Source organism: Stenella coeruleoalba (genome assembly GCF_951394435.1).
Source record: "Stenella coeruleoalba genome assembly, chromosome: 2".
NCBI classification, from domain to species: Eukaryota; Metazoa; Chordata; class Mammalia; order Artiodactyla; family Delphinidae; genus Stenella; species Stenella coeruleoalba.
Window position 1 is genome coordinate 108,592,684 of NC_137147.1, and position 17,158 is coordinate 108,609,841.

At 50.1% G+C, this 17,158-nt stretch overlaps 1 protein-coding gene across 2 annotated transcripts in view; it reads left to right on the forward strand.

The window, feature by feature from the left end:
• Nucleotides 1–3,837: 3,837 nt before the first annotated feature.
• Nucleotides 3,838–17,158, forward strand: part of HOMER2 (homer scaffold protein 2) — an 88,009-nt gene continuing 74,688 nt past the window's right edge. Inside the window, exon 1 of one of the 2 annotated variants that reach the window (XM_079913395.1) lies at nucleotides 3,838–3,971. Coding sequence is in view for 1 of the 2 variants with exons in the window: in XM_079913394.1 (XP_079769520.1) it covers nucleotides 3,967–3,971 (5 nt within the window). In the remaining variant the exon portion in view is untranslated. The remainder of the gene's footprint in view (nucleotides 3,972–17,158) is intronic. The other variant, XM_079913394.1, reaches the window with a different exon arrangement.

Sequence of the window (17,158 nt, forward strand, 5' to 3'; positions counted from 1 at the left end):
TAGCTCCTGTATCCCTTCCATGTACCGCCATCCCTTAGCTAGTGGGGAGCAGCCGCATAGCACAGGGAGATCAGCTCGCTGCTTTGTGACCACCCAGAGGGGTGGGATAGGGAGGGTGGGAGGGAGGGAGACGCAAGAGGGAAGAGATATGGGAACATATGTACATGTATAGCTGATTCACTTTGTTATAAAGCAGAAACTAACACACCATTGTAAAGCAATTATACCCCAATAAAGATGTTAAAAAAACCCAAAAACATACTGCCATCCCTTCGGTTTTTTGAGTACCTCCTTACTTTCTGGTACTACAAGATGCTTTATATTGGTCTTGTATTTTCCCTGCCCCAGACTACACTCAGCCATTTCTCCAGGTGCTAACTTTTGAGATACAAGAAGCAGAGATGTGGAATGTTACCCTCCTAGGCACAGAGGGTACACAGTGCTTATCTGCCCGGGGTGCTTGGGAGATTTGCTGGCAATACAGAGGAACGGTACAGGTGGAGCCGCTCCCTGTTTCCGTAGTTTCACAGGTTTGTATAGCTCTCTGGTGAGCCATCCACGGTTATTCCATTGCCCCGGTTAGAGCGCAGAATGTCCCTCAGACCGGCTATTCATGCCGGGCGATCAGATTCTGGAGCCTCTGCTGCCCACACAGAGTGGCAGGAACTCCAGGTCCCTGAGGTTGTGCTGGTCAAGGTCTGGCCTCTCAGACTTCTGGGGACATCTCTGCCCTGCTCATTCCCAACTCTGGGGCTATCCAAATGCCAGTTTTTATTTTCCCAAGGCTGTTGTTTCAAAGTTGGCTTCTACCCCACCTCCTCTCTCTCATGCACGTTCAGTAGGTGTCCTTGCTTCCGTTAGAAAAAGGAGCCCACCAGGCAAGTGTTCCCTCCACCTCTCTCACCTTCCCCTGTGGACCCTTCTCCCCCCTCCAAGGCCAACGCCTCCACCTGGGCCTGGACCCCATCCTCTCCCGGTTTCCCCAGGACCTCCCCTTCCTTCTCACATCTTCAGTCTTGTCCCCGCTCACTGGCTCTTCTTTGCTCAACCTAAAAGGATCCTCAAATCTCTTGCCCTAAAAAGAGTCTCCTCGGCCTCGCCTCAGCCTCCAGCCAGCATGGAATCCCCTTGACTGCAGGCCTCTTGATAGGAGAGACTTCACCACTCATTTCCCTTGACAACTGGGGCCACGAAGACCACGTTGATGGGAGATTTTCCACAGAAAAAGGGTGACTGTATTGGCTTCAATGGAGGGAGGAGGTACTGATAGGGAAATTAAGTGGCCTCTCTCTAGGGAAGATTCCAAGATAGTGGAACACTACTGACAAGAACCGGAAGCTTAGACAAGGCTCTGGGTGTCTGGGAAAGCTCCTGAGAGGCAGGACCCGTCCTAGGCCTGGAGTTGGGGTTGAAGGAGAGGAGGCCGCTCCCTACGGGAACAGCAGCCCGAGATTGGAGGAAAAGAGGGGCATCCACTTCCAAATCTTGTCTGATCCACCCTTTTCTCTGCCCGTAGGGAAGCCTTTGCCCAGAGTGACAGCCACTTTAATCATGGAGGATTTAACCTCACCTGGGCTCACACCTCTAGCATTGCCCTGCTTTCCGCTGACTGTGTGAAGCAGCCCAAGTGATTCACCAGCCCCACCTGTTTCACCTCACTACATCTTCCCAAGGTAACTTGGGTGTGCCCTTTCCATCAGTGGAGAGAAAGGAAACTCCCATTCAGGGTTTGGGATACTACTTGGCCCAATGCACTGTGAATCTATCTTCTGGTACTTCTATTCCAGCCGATCCTGCTTCTGCCATTCATCCCCCTTCTGCTGACTTCTCCCTTTGACACTGCCAGAAACCCGTACCCCTAACCAGCTTCACCTGGCCTTTGGAATTCAGCTTGTGATAAGTTTCCTCCAGGACCAAATGCTTATCTAGTCCTGGCTCTAAACAGACTTACCTGTGCTTACAGACCCTGGCCAATTCTGTGTATCTGTGGCCCAACCTATTTGCTAATTCATTCATTCAACAAATATATATATATATATTTGTGTGTGTGTGTGTGTGTGTGTGTGTGTGTGTGTGTGTGGTACGCGGGCCTCTCACTGTTGTGGCCTCTCCTGTTGTGGAGCACAGGCTCCGGACGCACAGGTTCAGCGGCCATGGCTCACGGGACTAGCCGCTCTGCGGCATGTGGGATCTTCCTGGACCGGGGCACGAACCCGTGTCCCCTGCATCGGCAGGCGGACTCTCAACCACTGCGCCACCAGGGAAGCCCTCAACAAATATTTATAGAGGACTTTCAGGTACAGTTCGAGGCACTGGAGAGACAATGATGGGCAAAAAGATATGGCTTCATAGAGTGTGCAGATGTGCCTGGGAGACATACTAAATAATTTCACAAATATAAATTACAAACAATAATTTCAATGAAGAAAAAGTACAGGAGTTCACAGTCTTGTCTGGGGCATTAGGTAAAGTGTTCCACAAGGAAGTGACAGTTTAACTGAGATCTGAAAATGAGTAGGAATGGACTAGGCAAAGGGGCTGGGGTGTCAGAGACAAGAGAGGACAAAATCTTCCCAGACTGACAGAATGGCATGGGCTGAAGGGAGGATGGCCAGTTGGCTGGAGTGCAGAAAGCAAGGGGAGAAAATAAGAGGAGAAAAAGCTGGAGAGGGCAATGGGGTTACAATGCGGCAGGGTCTTACAGCCATGTTCAGTATCTTGTCTTCATCCCAAGGACAGTGGGAAGGAAACCACTGGAGCATTTTAAGAAGAGTGGTATGATCTGATTTGTAATTGAGAAAATTACTCACAGGGAGTCGCTAGCCACATGAGAAGACCCTGAGGGTTAGCAGGTAAAGTTGTGGTCCCAGGAGACATGAGGGTAGGGTTGGGGTGTTGGCCCTCCTCTATATGCTTGTTCCTTGACTTTTTTACTGTCCTGAGTAAAAAAATCCTGCCCAGGCTCATGTGGGCAGTATGTTCTCAGCAGAAAATGATCCTGCGAAAGGCCCAGAGGGGGGATGAAGATTAGGTTAGTCCCAGTGTCGGCCTTTAGTAGGGGATCCGGACCTGATACGTGGAAAGGAGATTAAGACTGCCCTTCTTTAAGCTCCACTTTTGCCATCTCCATTTCCCTTGCTCTAAGCCAAGTTGATTAAGCCCCCATCCCATCTTTACCCAGGGAAGAGCCCAGAACACTGCTGCGGGTGTAGGATCCTCCCTGCCCTGCTGGCTTCCAGAATTTCATGGTGGGGGTACCCTGAGCCACCCACCTGGCGGTGGGCGGCAAGATGAAAGGGGGCTATAAGGAGGGACACAGCCGTGCCCATCACAGATTCTGAAGACCTTGAGCTCAGATCTGAATGTGTGACCTTGGGCAAATCACTTCCTCTCCTGGGGCCTCGTTCCAGCATCTGCACACTAAGGGTCGCCCCAAGTCCCCTCCAGCTGCGAGCGGGCCTCTGAATCCCCGCCGGCTGGATGCTTGCTCGCGGCACTGCGCCGAGCCCCCGGGTGGGCGTGGGGCGGGGGCGAGCCAATGCCGAATCTCAAAGGTAAGGGGGTGTGCTCAGGAGGGGGGTGGAGACCGCGGGGCGGCGCCGGGAGGACGCCGCACACACGGCCGCGCTCCCAGCCCCTCGGCTGGGCGCCGGCCCCGGGGGCCAAGAGGTTACGTAAGGAGCCGGGCGGCGGGAGCGGGGCGGGGCGGATACCGCCCGAGCACAGCAGCCCAGCCCCCGGCGACCAAGACCCCGCCCGCCCGCCCGCGCCTGGTGTCGGCGGCGGCGGCGGCGGCGGCGGCGGCGGCGGTGGCGGCAGGCGCGCAGCCCCGCGGAATGGAGCGGCGCCGGGGCTGAGCCGGGCGCGCACGGGCTGCCGCATGTGCCGCGCGGGGAGCGGCTGCAGAGCGGGCGGAGAGCGAACACGAGAGGCCCCGTCGGAGCGGCAGCCGGAGCAGCGCCGGAGATGGGGTGAGTGAGACCGCGCCGCGCGCAACCCCAGAGGGGCTGCGGGGCCGCGGCTCGCGTCTCCCGGGCTCGGAGCCCCGAGAGCGAGCGCGCCCCTACACCCCGCGCCGGGACCCTGGAGCCAGCGAGCAGTCGGCTCCTGAGAGCCTGAGGCCGCCTGACTCCGCGCCCTCCGGCCCGGCGCGCGGACACCGGCCAGGGGCACCCCGGCCTGGGCGCGGACTTTCAGCTCCGCGCCCGTGGCCTTTCCCCTCCCAGGCAGCCCGGGCACGGGCGCGGGGGCACCGGGCGGGGACAGGCACCCTGGCCGGCCTCCGTGCTTCGGCCATTCCGTGGTCCCCTCGCTCCGGGCGCGATCAACTCCAGGGCCTGTGTTCTGGAGTCTTAAGAAGCAGTTAGTCTTTCTGCACGATTGGGTTTATTACAAACAAAATGAAAATCGAAGTTTTCCTGGAAAGAGAACACACCAGATAATAATCATCCCCAGTGTAGTAATAGTGGACTTTGAGTCTGCTTTGAGATGACTGAGGATGTGTAGATAAGGCTTCAGTCTTTGAAACAACTGAGTTGATGCTCAGGAGAGAAGTTGAAGTACTCTGTCGAAGTGACTAATGCTTCTGAGTATATAAAGTAATTTAAAAAGCAGAATTGATTTCTCCTTGGCGTCTCTCTGAGCAGTAGGCGCTGTGAGTCAGGCAGCCGCTGTGCTAATCACAAAATTAACTCCTTACATCTGCTTACCCGATGTGAGCCCATATTGATGATGTGCTGTGCACACTCAGGGAACGGTTGCTATTCCCATTGTACAGATAAGGAAACTGAGGCCTGAAGTGGTGGGGTGATTTCTCCCAGGTTGGGCAGGCAGCTGATGAGTGTTTGTAGAAGGACGCTGAGCGCATCGGCAGAGGGGAAGCCACAGCCTGACTGTGGGCTTGGGAGTGGGGGGTGGGTAAGTGAGCCAGAGTTCCTGAGTCTCTGTGTCCCCTGCTGCTAAGTTTAGCGGCCTTCAAACAGCTTCTCAAGACCCAAAGACTGCTGCTGGGTGGGTCTAGAGAGCTTGCTCTCCTGTATGGGATTGGTGAGGAGTGGAAAGGGGAAGGATTGTCCTGGTGGCCTGACCCAGCTCTCATGGGTCAGTGGCTTTGTTGCACCTTACTCCTTACTTTACTCCAGGTAAGTTTCTGGAGTAATTCTACCGAGTGAATTTTATCTGTGTGGTCTGTAAAGTGTTTGGAGGAAACAGAGGGAGGTCAAGAGGAATTTTGAGAAGGGCAGTGTGAGAACTCCAGACCAACATGGGCAGGTCAGGGGGGACAGAGAGGGGCCAGGAGATTTGCTTAAGACATTGGTGCGGATCCAGACTTCACACATGCAGAAGGTGTGAGCGATTCTACCAGAGGCAGCCTGGCTGGGAAGCAGTTTTTCTGTAACATTGCCAGTGACCTCTTGGTCAGCGATGAAAGGGCTGCTCTTTGTGCAGTGGGAAGCTTTGAGGCTCTCAGATTTCATACTTTAAAAAAAAAAAAGTATGGGAAGAAGGAGTTCGCAGATGTAGGTCTCAAGATGGAAGATAAAAGGGATCTGGGTAATTTTAACACTCTCTCTCCCCCCTCCCCCCAGCCAACACAAAACCAACCCAACACACTTGCATGATCAAAAACAAATATTTAAGTTCTGTGGTTGAGAACAAATAGTTCTGTGGAAATGAAAACGTTTACTCATAAAAGCTTAAAGAAAATGTCAGAAAATAATTTTTGTTTGTAGAGAAGCAGGGAGGAGTAGCTTGGAGATTTTGTTTAAACATTGAATATGCCTTTCATGTAATTTTAACATCATCTGATAAATATCTATTACTCACTTCTTGTAGGTAACGGTTGGTTTGTAACTCCTACCTACTTCTGCCATTTTAATATATCCACCTCTTCTATAATTTATTTGAACGTACAAACCATGGCTGTAAGTTGAGATGGAGCTAAGGGCTGGGTAAGCAGTACAGACAGAGGAGGGTGGAGGGAGCCATTTTAACCGAAAATAGAACCAATGTCATCCTTTCCGAGAGTTGAGTAGGATGGAGGGGGATGAACCAAGAAGGGGCAGCCAGTAGAAAGTCTTGCTGTGATCCTACAGCTTTGCCATGGCTCTACTGTCTAGACATGACCAAGATTTAAGGGAAAAAAACAAAAAAACCCTGAGTTTATCTCTTCCCCACTTAAGATGCTTTTCCTCATTCAGATGTTCACTGCTATTTCCCGCTTCTCTTCTGAGAAGTATTTTGCATTAAGTGTGTGGTTTCCCCAGTAAGTTTGTGTTCTCACTTCCCAAGGAAGCTGCTTCATACCTTCTCCCCTTCTCAGACCTCTCTCTCCTCCGCATGCACACCTTGCATCCCTTTTCATTGACAAAATAGAGCCACAGTCCAAGGAAAAGCCTCATCTTCCTGCCATGCCTGCAGTCCCGTGTGCAGCTGCTCCTGTGTTTTCCTTCCCACCTGTTGTTCTACCAGAGGCTCACCCCTCCTGGCGGACCATTCATCCCATCCCCTTTCACCTTGTCAGGGAACATTTCTTGTTCTCTCACCTTCCTCTCTCTCCAGGGTCTTTCCCATCAGTGCACAAACATGTTTTAGTTCAGTGCTGTCCAGTAGAACTTTCCACACTGATGGAAACATTCTGTATCTGCATGGTCCAGTACCGCTGCCACCAGCCACATGTGGCTCTGGGGCACTTGAAATGTGGCTAGTGCGACCGAGGACCTGAATTTTTAATTCAAGTTTAAATAGCCACAAGCGGCTAGTGGCCGCCATATCGGACAGCACAGCTTTAGCATCTCTCGTTTTACATCCCTGTCCTTCTTCTGTTCCGCCTCTTTGCTCCCCTTCACCTGAAAACATCTCAAAAGAGATGTCCAAACCCACTGTCTCCATTCATTTCCTTCACCTACCATTTGTTAGCCCTTCACAGTCTACAGTCTGGCTTCTGTCCCCACCTCTTCACCAGAACTGTTCGGTCACTGATGACCTTGTCATTGTCTTCCTGCCCTTCTCAGCAGCCTTCCTCCACCATGGCCACTCCCTCCTCCTTCCCACCACGCTCTCCTGGGTTTCCCCTTCCCTTCCTGACAGCTCCTCTTCAGTCTCGCTGCTGGTTGCTCCTCTGTCTGACCTCAGTGTGATGGGGTGGGTTGTTTAGGAACTTGTCCTGCTTCCTTCTTGCTGTCAACACTCTCTTCCTAGGTAATGTTATCCTATCCCACCCCCACCCCCCATGGCTTTTTAAAATTTTTTAAGTTTTTAAATTTTTATTTATTTATTTTGCGGTACGCAGGCCTCTCACTGTTGTGGCCTCTCCCGTTGCGGAGCACAGGCTCCGGACGCACAGGCTCAGCGGCCATGGCCCACGGGCCCAGCCGCTCCGCGGCACGTGAGATCCTTCCGGACCGGGGCGCGAACCCGTGTCCCCTGCATTGGCAGGTGGATTCTTAACCACTGTGCCACCAGAGAAGTCCCCCCATGGCTTTAAATACTCTCTATATGCTGGTGACTCCCATGTTTGTATTTCTAACACAGCCCTTTCTCAGGGCTTCCTGCTCTTGTCCACGCATGGAGCTCTTGATATTCCTTCCAGATCTCTCCTACCCTCTTTCTTCCCCATCCCAGTCCATGGCCCCACCGTCCACCCATTTGCAAGAGTCGTCCTTGATTCTTCTCTCCCTTACCCCTGACATCCAGGCTGTCAGTGGGTCCCAGGGGTTCTACTTCTGGGATATTATCTGGGGTGCATTCTCCTCTCCCTAGAATCATAGCTCCTACTCTAGTCCTGGCCACTGTAGCCTCCTTCCTGGACTAACTTCCTAACAGTCCCCCCAGCTTCCACTCTGGGGTGTCTCCAGTCCATTCTCCACATGGGAGCCCGAGTGATCGGCTTTTCAATCAGGTCACATCACTCTTTTCCTTAAGCATCCTCCAGCCGACAGGCAGCTGGCTTGTGCCCCGCCATCCCAGTCACTCTGGGCATCCCTCACTGCCTTCTGCTAACACTGGCCTCCTTTCTTTTCTTGCCCTGCCTGGGAGGTCTTTGAACTTGCTCTTCCCTCTTCCTGGAATGTTCTTGCCCTGACTCTGCAAATACCTTCCTCCTTCTCATCCTTGGCATTTTGACATCAGGAGCTCCTGCTCAGGGAACTTTCCTGACCACCCCTGTTAAATGCTGACAGTAGCCACACTTTGTTCCCACAATTGCTCACCACAGCACACCTGCTGTCGTTTGAGTTCTACCTCCTTGTTTATCATCTGCCTTCCCCAGTAGCATCCCTAGAGGACAGGGTCTTCTGTTTTTCACCAGTGAATCCCAACAGCTAGCCCAGTGTCTAGCACCTAATAGGTCCCCAATAAATTTTTTGATTGAGTTAATGCTTGAATGTGGTGGGCAGCCTTGCTTGGATTACGGCCTGGAAGCTGTGGATTACCTTTTATATAGCACACTAAATTGAGAGTTGCAAGGGCCAAGAGAGAAAGAAATCACATTTGGATGCAGTTTTCTTTTAATGCTAGAGCAAGCCATTTAGCTTTTATTGTGACTTGGGTTCATTTTCAGGCTGTCGGCTCTCACCCGATCACTGGGGTTGTAAATTACCTTTTTACCCGCCTGCAGAAGGCTAACAGAAAAGCCAGCTTGTCTGCTGTCGTGGCTTGTGGATGATTTTGTCAGTGTTTACAAACAAGATCTACTGTATTTCTGTTTGGCTTCAGTTTACACTCATTTGTTTTGTTCAGCCAAGATTACGTTGCGATGTAACCATCTTGGTTATCTAACACCGTGGGCCTTCTTTTGGTAATCTATACCGATTAGCTTTCTTCTGATGACCATTCCTTCTCCTTTCATTTTCCACTCCCTCTGAATCACACCTAATTACATAGTTCCTACAAATTACAGACTTTTCTTTGGGGTTTGTGTTGACTAAAATAGATAACAGTCTCTCAGATATATTGAGGAAACTTGTCTTCTCTTGGTCCTGTTGTGGGGTGTTTTGTTTTGTTTTGTTTTTTAATTTATTTTGGCTGCGCGGTGCGGCTTTGGGATCTTAGTTCCCCGACCAGGCCCACGACAGTGGAATGCAGAGTCCTAACCCCTGGACCACCAGGGAAGTCCCCTGTTGTGGGTTTTTTAAGCTTTCTGAGGTTCACTCAGTCTCTTCGTCTGTAAGGCAGTTGGAGAGTCTACTGGGGATCCGGGATGAGCAAACCTACTAGTTAGTTCCTGCCCTTGTGGAGTTTTGAGGAAGAGGAGATAAACCACATATACAAGTACCAGCTTTATGTGTGAGTTTCAACAAACTATTGTAATCCATAGGGTGTCAGAGGAACTATCTGGGGAACTTAGGAAAGATGCCCCAGTACACTATGGGGAGATGCTTAGGGAGACCATTAGCATGTAGGATCACCCTCATCATTTAGAAGCCCTTAGCGTCACCCTGAGTGTCAGAGATGGAAAAATACACAGTACTTGGCATGGGGTAGACACTAAGTAAATATGTACTGAACGAATGAGTGAATAGGAATAAATGAAAACTCACTTTGGGTTGACTCTCACTTTGGGAAGATGCCATCATTCTTGTTGGAAACAGTCCTGAAACAACTGGCCTTGAAGGTTTTAGAATGGAATTGAGGGCACGTTTGCTGCCTGTGCACAGTCTCCTGAAGGAGGACCCAGAGCAGAGCAGGTGGTTTGTTTTTGTCCGCTGGACTCAATGATTTGTGTAAATTACTAGGTTTCTTTTCTGTAATGGCTTCTGGGGAACTTAAGAGACAGATGTGCGGTCCCCCTTAGCAAATTTATCAGACCTCATCCTTTACCTTTATTCCTCATTCAGTTGTATGGCCCTGCCCTTGTTTTACCTTCACCCTTTTTCATCTACCGCTTTTTTTTTTTAACAAAATGTAAATAGCTTTGCTTTTTTCTAATTATAAAAATGTTACATGTCCCTACTAAAAAATAACAGCATAAAGGAGGAAGTGAAAATTACTTGTCATCCCACATTGCAGGGATAACCTCCATCAGCAATCGTATGTCTGTCTTTGCAGACTTTTCCATGTATTGGAATATATATGTCTCCGTGTCTAGACCTATGTCTACATAAAACAAGTATATTTTTATCCAGATGGAATCATATCATACATCTGTTTTGTAACATAAGTTTTTCAACTTAAAATACCTTGAATGGACATCTTTCCACACCAATCACTATAAATATACATCATCATTTAAATCCAAAACTACTTCTGATTTGTCATTTTGCTGAATTTTATACATCCTTGCAAACCTGCTTAAGTCCTTTCTAGAACAAGGCAGGGTATAATTTAAAAAATAAAAACGACATTTTGATAATCTTTTAAAGCAGTTGTTTGCTTTAAATGAATTGCTGAAGGAAAGAAATGGTAGAGGAAACCAGGATCACAATTAACGTTGGGTAATTTGCAGTGACTGTGTAATTTTGAGTGAGTCACTGCTCCTTAGTGAATCTTGGTAAGAACACCAAGGATTCGTCGTTGTTGCTAAGGGTGTTGGTGGACCAGGACCCAGCTGCTCAAACTGTTTCTGCTTGTTTGGAAATATCAGGGCAGAGTAATTCTGCTTTAAGACCTGGAGGAGAAGGCGCTCTACAAGCAGAAAGCACCCGTGCCCACCCCTGAGCACCCCTTCTGCTGCAAAGCCCTTTGTCTGGTGGGCATCAGGCCCCTCCTGCAGAGAGGCTTCCCTTGGCGAGGGGATTGGCAGGGACATACATACAGGAGGGACGGGTACAGTCCCTGCTTCAGTTGTCAGGCAATTAAAGAAAAACACCTGGGTAAATCCTGTGACATGTTACTCAGCCAGCATTGGCGTCTAAAACCTTTGGAGAAAGACTTCCTTTTGGCATATGGAGTGGGGCTCGGAGCTCCTTTTCCCTTTGAAAAGAAAAACTTCCTTCACCTTTGTCAGACGAAAGTGAACAGCAGCCCCCAAACAGATTTACAATGGAGAAAAAGCATTTTTCAGAGTATTTGAACTCTCAGGTGTAACAGGTCCTGACCTTGTGGTCTTGAGGGTTAGACTTTGGTTTTTTTCTAGCATGAAGATACATTAAGCAAAAAGCAGCCTCGAGAGGAATTGAGGCAAAGAGCTTCTTTCTAAATTCGCATGGGTTTGGAGACGCTGGTCCCCAAGCCCCGTGTGTTCTGTGTCTGCACTTCCAGGTATTGCTCACGCAGGCTGCCCCCAAGTCGTATTTATAGGCTTGGAGGCACGCGCTGGCAGCAGGAGCCGGTGTCCTATAGCGGGTGTGCGTTGTGTGGGAACAGTGTCAGGTTGGAAACCTCTGCTGAATGTACGATGAAGCCTCCAGAAGTTCTGCCGCCGGGTGCTGTTAGTCATATGGTATCATTCTGGTAGAATTTATTTAAATTATATTTCAAATTAGCTTGTTAGAATAAAAATACGCATGTGGGGAACACATTTAGACATTTGTCAACGACTAGAGATTTTTTTTTTCTTTTTAAACAGTTTTATTCACAAGCCTGGTTGATTGTCTTCTTCTTCTTCTTCTTCTTCTGAGGAATTGGGGACCGTGGCGCCCCCTCACCCCATGCAGAAAAGCTTAGGATAAGGCATCGCCACCAGCCAAAGCAGTTAGCTTGAGAGCTGTGCAGTAAGAGACCCTTTGGTACCCAGGTGCCTCCCAGCCGAGTTGAGGCTGAGACCCAGCTACCAGGGGGGCTCTGACGGTCCCTTTTTTGTTGCCTTGTCCTGGGGAGATCTTGGTCCAGATCACCAGTGAGGGGCAGACCTGCCCAGCCAGCCCTTTGTCCTCCTTCCTCCCTTTGTGCTCTGGGGGAAATCTTGTCTGTGGGTTTTGGGGTAGGGGTTGTCCACAGGGATCCAATTAATGAGGAATATTGTAGACCCTGCTGCCCAGGCATTGGATCCCTTTTGGGATTTTTAATTGGGAAAGCTTTTAATTGGGGTTGTTGAGATAAATGGAGAACAGGAGAGTTGTTTGTCCTGGGGGGGCGTGGGGTGATGGAGAAAAGGTCCTCCTGGGGAAGAGGAATGGAGCCTGTTTCGGGAGGCTCCAAAGGGCAGGAAAAGGAGGTCTCGGTGGAGGCGGCATCAAGGCTGATTTCAGGCCATGGGCCTGAGGATGAGCTCTCTAACCCCTCTGAGCGGACCGAAGATGAAACTGGCTGTCTCGGGCTTCCCTGGTGGTGCAGTGGTTGAGAGTCCGCCTGTCGATGCAGGGGACACGGGTTCGTGCCCCGGTCCGGGAGGATCCCACATGCCGCAGAGCGGCTGGGCCCGTGAGCCATGGCCGCTGAGCCTGCGCGTCCGGAGCCTGTGCTGCGCAACGGGAGAGGCCACAACAGTGAGAGGCCCGCGTACCGCAAAAAAACAAGAAAAGAAAAAAACTGGCTGTCTCAGCAAGATGAGTCCATTGTCATGGAAGGCCACCTGTCAGGGGGGCTCAGGGGGGCTCAGTACAGACCCCAGCCCCCCTGGTTGGCTGTGTGAGCTTGGACAAGTCATTTTATCTCTCTAAGCTTCACTGTCTTCAGCTGTTAAAGGACTGAGACGATTAATGAGAAAAATGTGTGTAAAGCACTTAGCACAACGTCTCACACATAAATATTTCATCAGTGGTGGCCAAATTCACCGTGATCATCATGATCATTTCCGTTTTGGGTAGGAGGTTGGCAGGTGTACTCCTCAAGGTACTCCTGAGGTACCTTATGGAGTACATGGTTGGGAATGGTCCATTCTTCATCTTTAATCCTCTTGGGCGCTCCCCTGAGTCCTCAGCTGCTGGCCAGTCCTGAGTACTGCCAAGGTTGGTTCCCTGTCACTGGGTGACCCGGAGAATATGCGGTTTGCCTTCTGAAGCTCTCGTTCGTATCACTAAGCCTCTCCAGTCGTGCGGGTGGAGGAATGTTACCAGTCCGTGGACACGGAAGGTTAGGAAGCTGACCCACCCATCCCAACAAGAAAGCCAGTCTACCAACCAGTTGCTTTCATGGGGAGGTGCAAGTGTGGACAAAAAACCCAAGGAGCTCTCCCCGTTGTGGGCATCAGACTAGGGATTTGTGTTGCTGGTTAGGGAACCCTTCATTGTATATTCATTCTCTTATTCTTTCAAGGAATCGTGGCCATCTACCTTGTGTCAGGCACTGTTGTAGGTGCTGGGAACAAACACAATGATGAACATTCATGGTCCCATGATGCTTGCAGTCTAGTGGGGAGGTGGACATCAACCAAACATTACCTAGTGGACTAACGTGGGACGGATATGGGACCAGGGGCCATGTGGACTAGACAGTAGTTGGTTTCAGAGGCTCATATCTCTGATTCCCACCCACTTATATGGATCTGAACTCCTTTGTCATCACCCTTCATCTGTTCATCAGCTCCTGTAGCTTTCTTTTTTATAATTAAAAAAATTTTTTTAATTAATTAATTTTATTTTTGGCTGCATTGGGTCTTTGTAGCTGTGAGCGGGCTTTCTATAGTTGCAGCGAGTGGGGGCTACTCTTCGTTGCAGTGCATGAGCTTCTCATTGCAGTGGCTTCTCTTGTTGCCGAGCACGGGCTCTAGGCACACGGGCTTCAGTAGTTGTGGCTTGCTGGCTCTAGAGCACAGGCTCAGTAGTTGTGGCACACAGGCTTAGTTGCTCTGCGGCGTGTGGGATCTTCCCGACCAGGGCTCGAACCTGTGTCCCCTGCATTTGCAGGCAGATTCTTAACCACTGTGCCACCAGGGAAGCCCATTCTGTAGCTTTCTTGACTCTTTGACCAATGGCCATCCCCTAGCTCTTGAGCACCTTCTCTGGGCCAGGCTCTAGGAGGACAGAGGTTGTTAGAACAGGGTCCCTGCCCTCCTGAGGCAGATGGATGGTGGGCAGCTAATTAGGGCAGTGAGATTAGCCCTTGTATTGAAATATGAACAAGGATGAAATGCTTAACTCTGCAAGAAGTTAGAGAAGGCTTCTTGAAGGAGATGACCTTGGAACTGAGTCTTGAAGGACGAGTAGGAGTTTCCCAGGCAGACAGAAAGGCAGGACAAGGCAAAGCATTTAGATGGAGAGAGCTTCCCATAGGAGGCAGTGGAGTATGGAGGTCAAGAACAGAAACCTTGTACTCAGGCCTGGCTTGGCCATTCGCTGGCTGTGTGACTTGGAGCAAGATACTGACCTTCTTTGACCTTCAGTTTCCTCATCTGTGAAATGGAAATGATAATAGTACCAACGTCATAGTGTGGTTGTGAGGATTAAATGAAATACACATTGTGATGTGCGTTAGCTGTTAGTGGTGGGCAGGGAGGTGAGAAAGAATGTGAAGTACATGGTGAGTGTGGAGAAGGGGTCAGGAAGGTATAGACATGAAGGAAAGGCCTTTGTGCCAAGTGGTTGGGACTTCATCCTGTGGGTGGCAGGGAGCCAGTCATGGGTGAGGCTGGAGGTGGGGGGAGCAGTTAGTCTTGGTACCAGAGAATGAGGCCTGACCCCCAGGGCAGTGGCAGGCAGTGGGCTCAGAGCGGAAGAGGTGACTTGGGGTAGGAGGCAGAAGCATGCTGTATCCCATGGAATTGGACTTCAGTCTATACATAATGAGGGAACACTTTCAGTTCTGAAGAGAAGAATGTTACTTGCGTTAGGAAAATTATTCCAGAGATGGTAATGAAGGGTTGCATAAAAAGTTAAGAGATTAGAGGAAAGAGACCTCATAGGAACTAGCCACAGTCAGGCAAGAAATGTTGAGAGCAGAAAGAAGATATGGCACAGACTTATGTAACATAAACCTTGCCCTGTTCTGTTCCAGATCTGAGATGGCTTCTAGGAATGAACATAATACAATAAAATAGAAAAATATATGTAAGACACCTTGCTGGAGGTGAGAGGTAGAAAGCTTGAACGTCTTTCCTATAGAGTCGCTAAGTTAGGACACAAATTAAACTATTATTTAATGAGAACTTAGTGGGTTGGAGTCACCATGCAGAGTGTGTCTATATAATATCTCATTTAATTCTCACAACAACCCTCACTTTCATAGTTGGAGACACTGGACTTGAGAAATCAGTAATCTGTTCAAGCTCCTAGCCAGGAAGTGGCAGAGTTGGAAACCAAGTTCAAGCCTGTTTGAGAAGCAGAATCCATGTTCTTGAGATGCACTTTCTGGAGGCCAGAGACGCCCTGAGAGTCAGGTGGGAGGTGGACACACGGCTCTTGATTGTTGGAATGAGAGAAAGGGAGAGGCAGAGCTGCCAGCAGTTCGGATATTTCTAGACGGTATGGCTGAGTGGATGGTGGTGCCATTAACCAAGGTTGGGAACACAAGAGGAGGTGCAGTTTTGGGGAGGGAATTGATGAGGGTTTAGTCTGGGGTGATTATGGTAAATTTCCACTTGTGGTGTGTCATATGGAGTGGCCTCTGTCAGTAGAAATTCAGCCCTAGCACTTAGCAATGCACTTAGCAATTAGGATAGAATCAGAGGTACAGATTTGAGAGCCATCACCTCTGAGATGGATTTGATCAGCCAAGGAGAGAGTGGGTCAAGAAGGTGGAGATGGAACTCTGGGAAAGGATGACAGTTGAAGAGAAGGAAAAGAAGCCAGTGGGTGAGTCTTAGAGGTGATGACATTGGAGGAAGGCTGGAGGAGAGAGGTGTCGCGGAAGCCAGGGAAGAGGAGGCTGAAAAGGGAGGTGTACTCAACAGGAGTGAAGACCTCAGAAAGCTGGGTGGGGACCCAAGGTGCATGCTGCTGAATGCACTGTGAGGGTGGGAGTGTTAGGGCACTGATGGATTTTAAGAGCAGCTTCCGCCAAGTGTGAAGGCAGAAATCCATCTGCAGTGATTTAAGGAGTGAGCATGTGGTAGGGGAATAGAGAAGTCTGGCTGAAGGTGAAGGTGAGTTTGAGGATGAGTCAGGGTAGAAGGAAGGCTGATTTTTATTTCATAATTGAGCATGTTGCAAGTCTGAGGGGGAAGGGAAAGGAGGAGGTTGAAGGCATTAGAGAAAGATGAGAGGCAGTGAGGTTGGAGGCAGGCCAGAACTAGAACAAGAGCTTTCGGCTGGGAGGGTCATCCTTAGAGACCAGGCAAGGTACAGGTATGGAGGCATTTTGAGGCTGTGGTGGAAAGGGGAATGAGGGAGCTGGGTCGACTGGCTTTTTTTTTTTTTTTTTTAATTTAATTTATTTTGGGCTGTGCTGGGTCTTCGTTGCTGCGTGTGGGCTTTCTCTAGTTGCGGCGAATAGGGGCTACTCTTCGTTGCAGTGCACGGGCTTCTCATTGCGGTGGCTTCTCTTGTTGCGGAGCACGGGCTCTAGGCACGCGGGCTTCAGTAGTGGTGGCATGTGGGCTCAGTAGTTGCTGCACACAGGCCCTAGAGCGTGCGGGCCTCAGTAGTGCGGCACATGGGCTCAGTAGCTGTGGCGCACGGGCTTAGTTGCTCTGCGGCATGTGGGATCTTCCCGGACCAGGGCTCAAACCCATGTCCCCTGCCTTGGCAGGCAGATTCTTAACCACTGTGCCACCAGGGAAGTCCCAACTGGCTTTTCCTTCTCAGTGTGAGCTAAGGAATTGATCTGAGAACCAGGCGGTAGTTTGGGAACAGAGGAAATGGTTTGGTACAGCTGGTTGTTGGGGGTGGGGCAGGGAGTTAGCTGGGGCAAATACAGATTTGTGAGCAACCTGAGGGACTGGTTGGAGATTCAGGAATGTGAGTTTGCAAAGGTGCCAGTTGCCACAGCTAGACTACTTGCCAACATCCAAGCGACCTGGGGGCAGGAGCAGAGGCAAGCAGTCCCAGACCCAGATGATGGGCAGTCAGAGACGGCCACCCTGGTTGGATTCCAGGTGCTTTGCTCTCCGCAGCTGTCGGGGATGCTGCGTAGGAGGAGGGGAGAGCCTGCTTCATCCCCATCAGTCCCCTTTTTGCTTTCGCTTCTCTGAGTAGCCAGTCACTGTTCTGTTGTTAATAATTCTTCCAGACCTTTTCTAAAAAATGCATTAAAGTTCTTGCCAGCATGACCTCTTTGAGTAATGAGATCTGTAAGTTTATTAACCTTGTGAGAAGTGGATTTCCTTGCTCCAGGGGAGCAGATAATCTCTTGGAGGGAATGAACATTAATGTGGTGACCCGCAGGGTCAGCTCGACACCTGAGG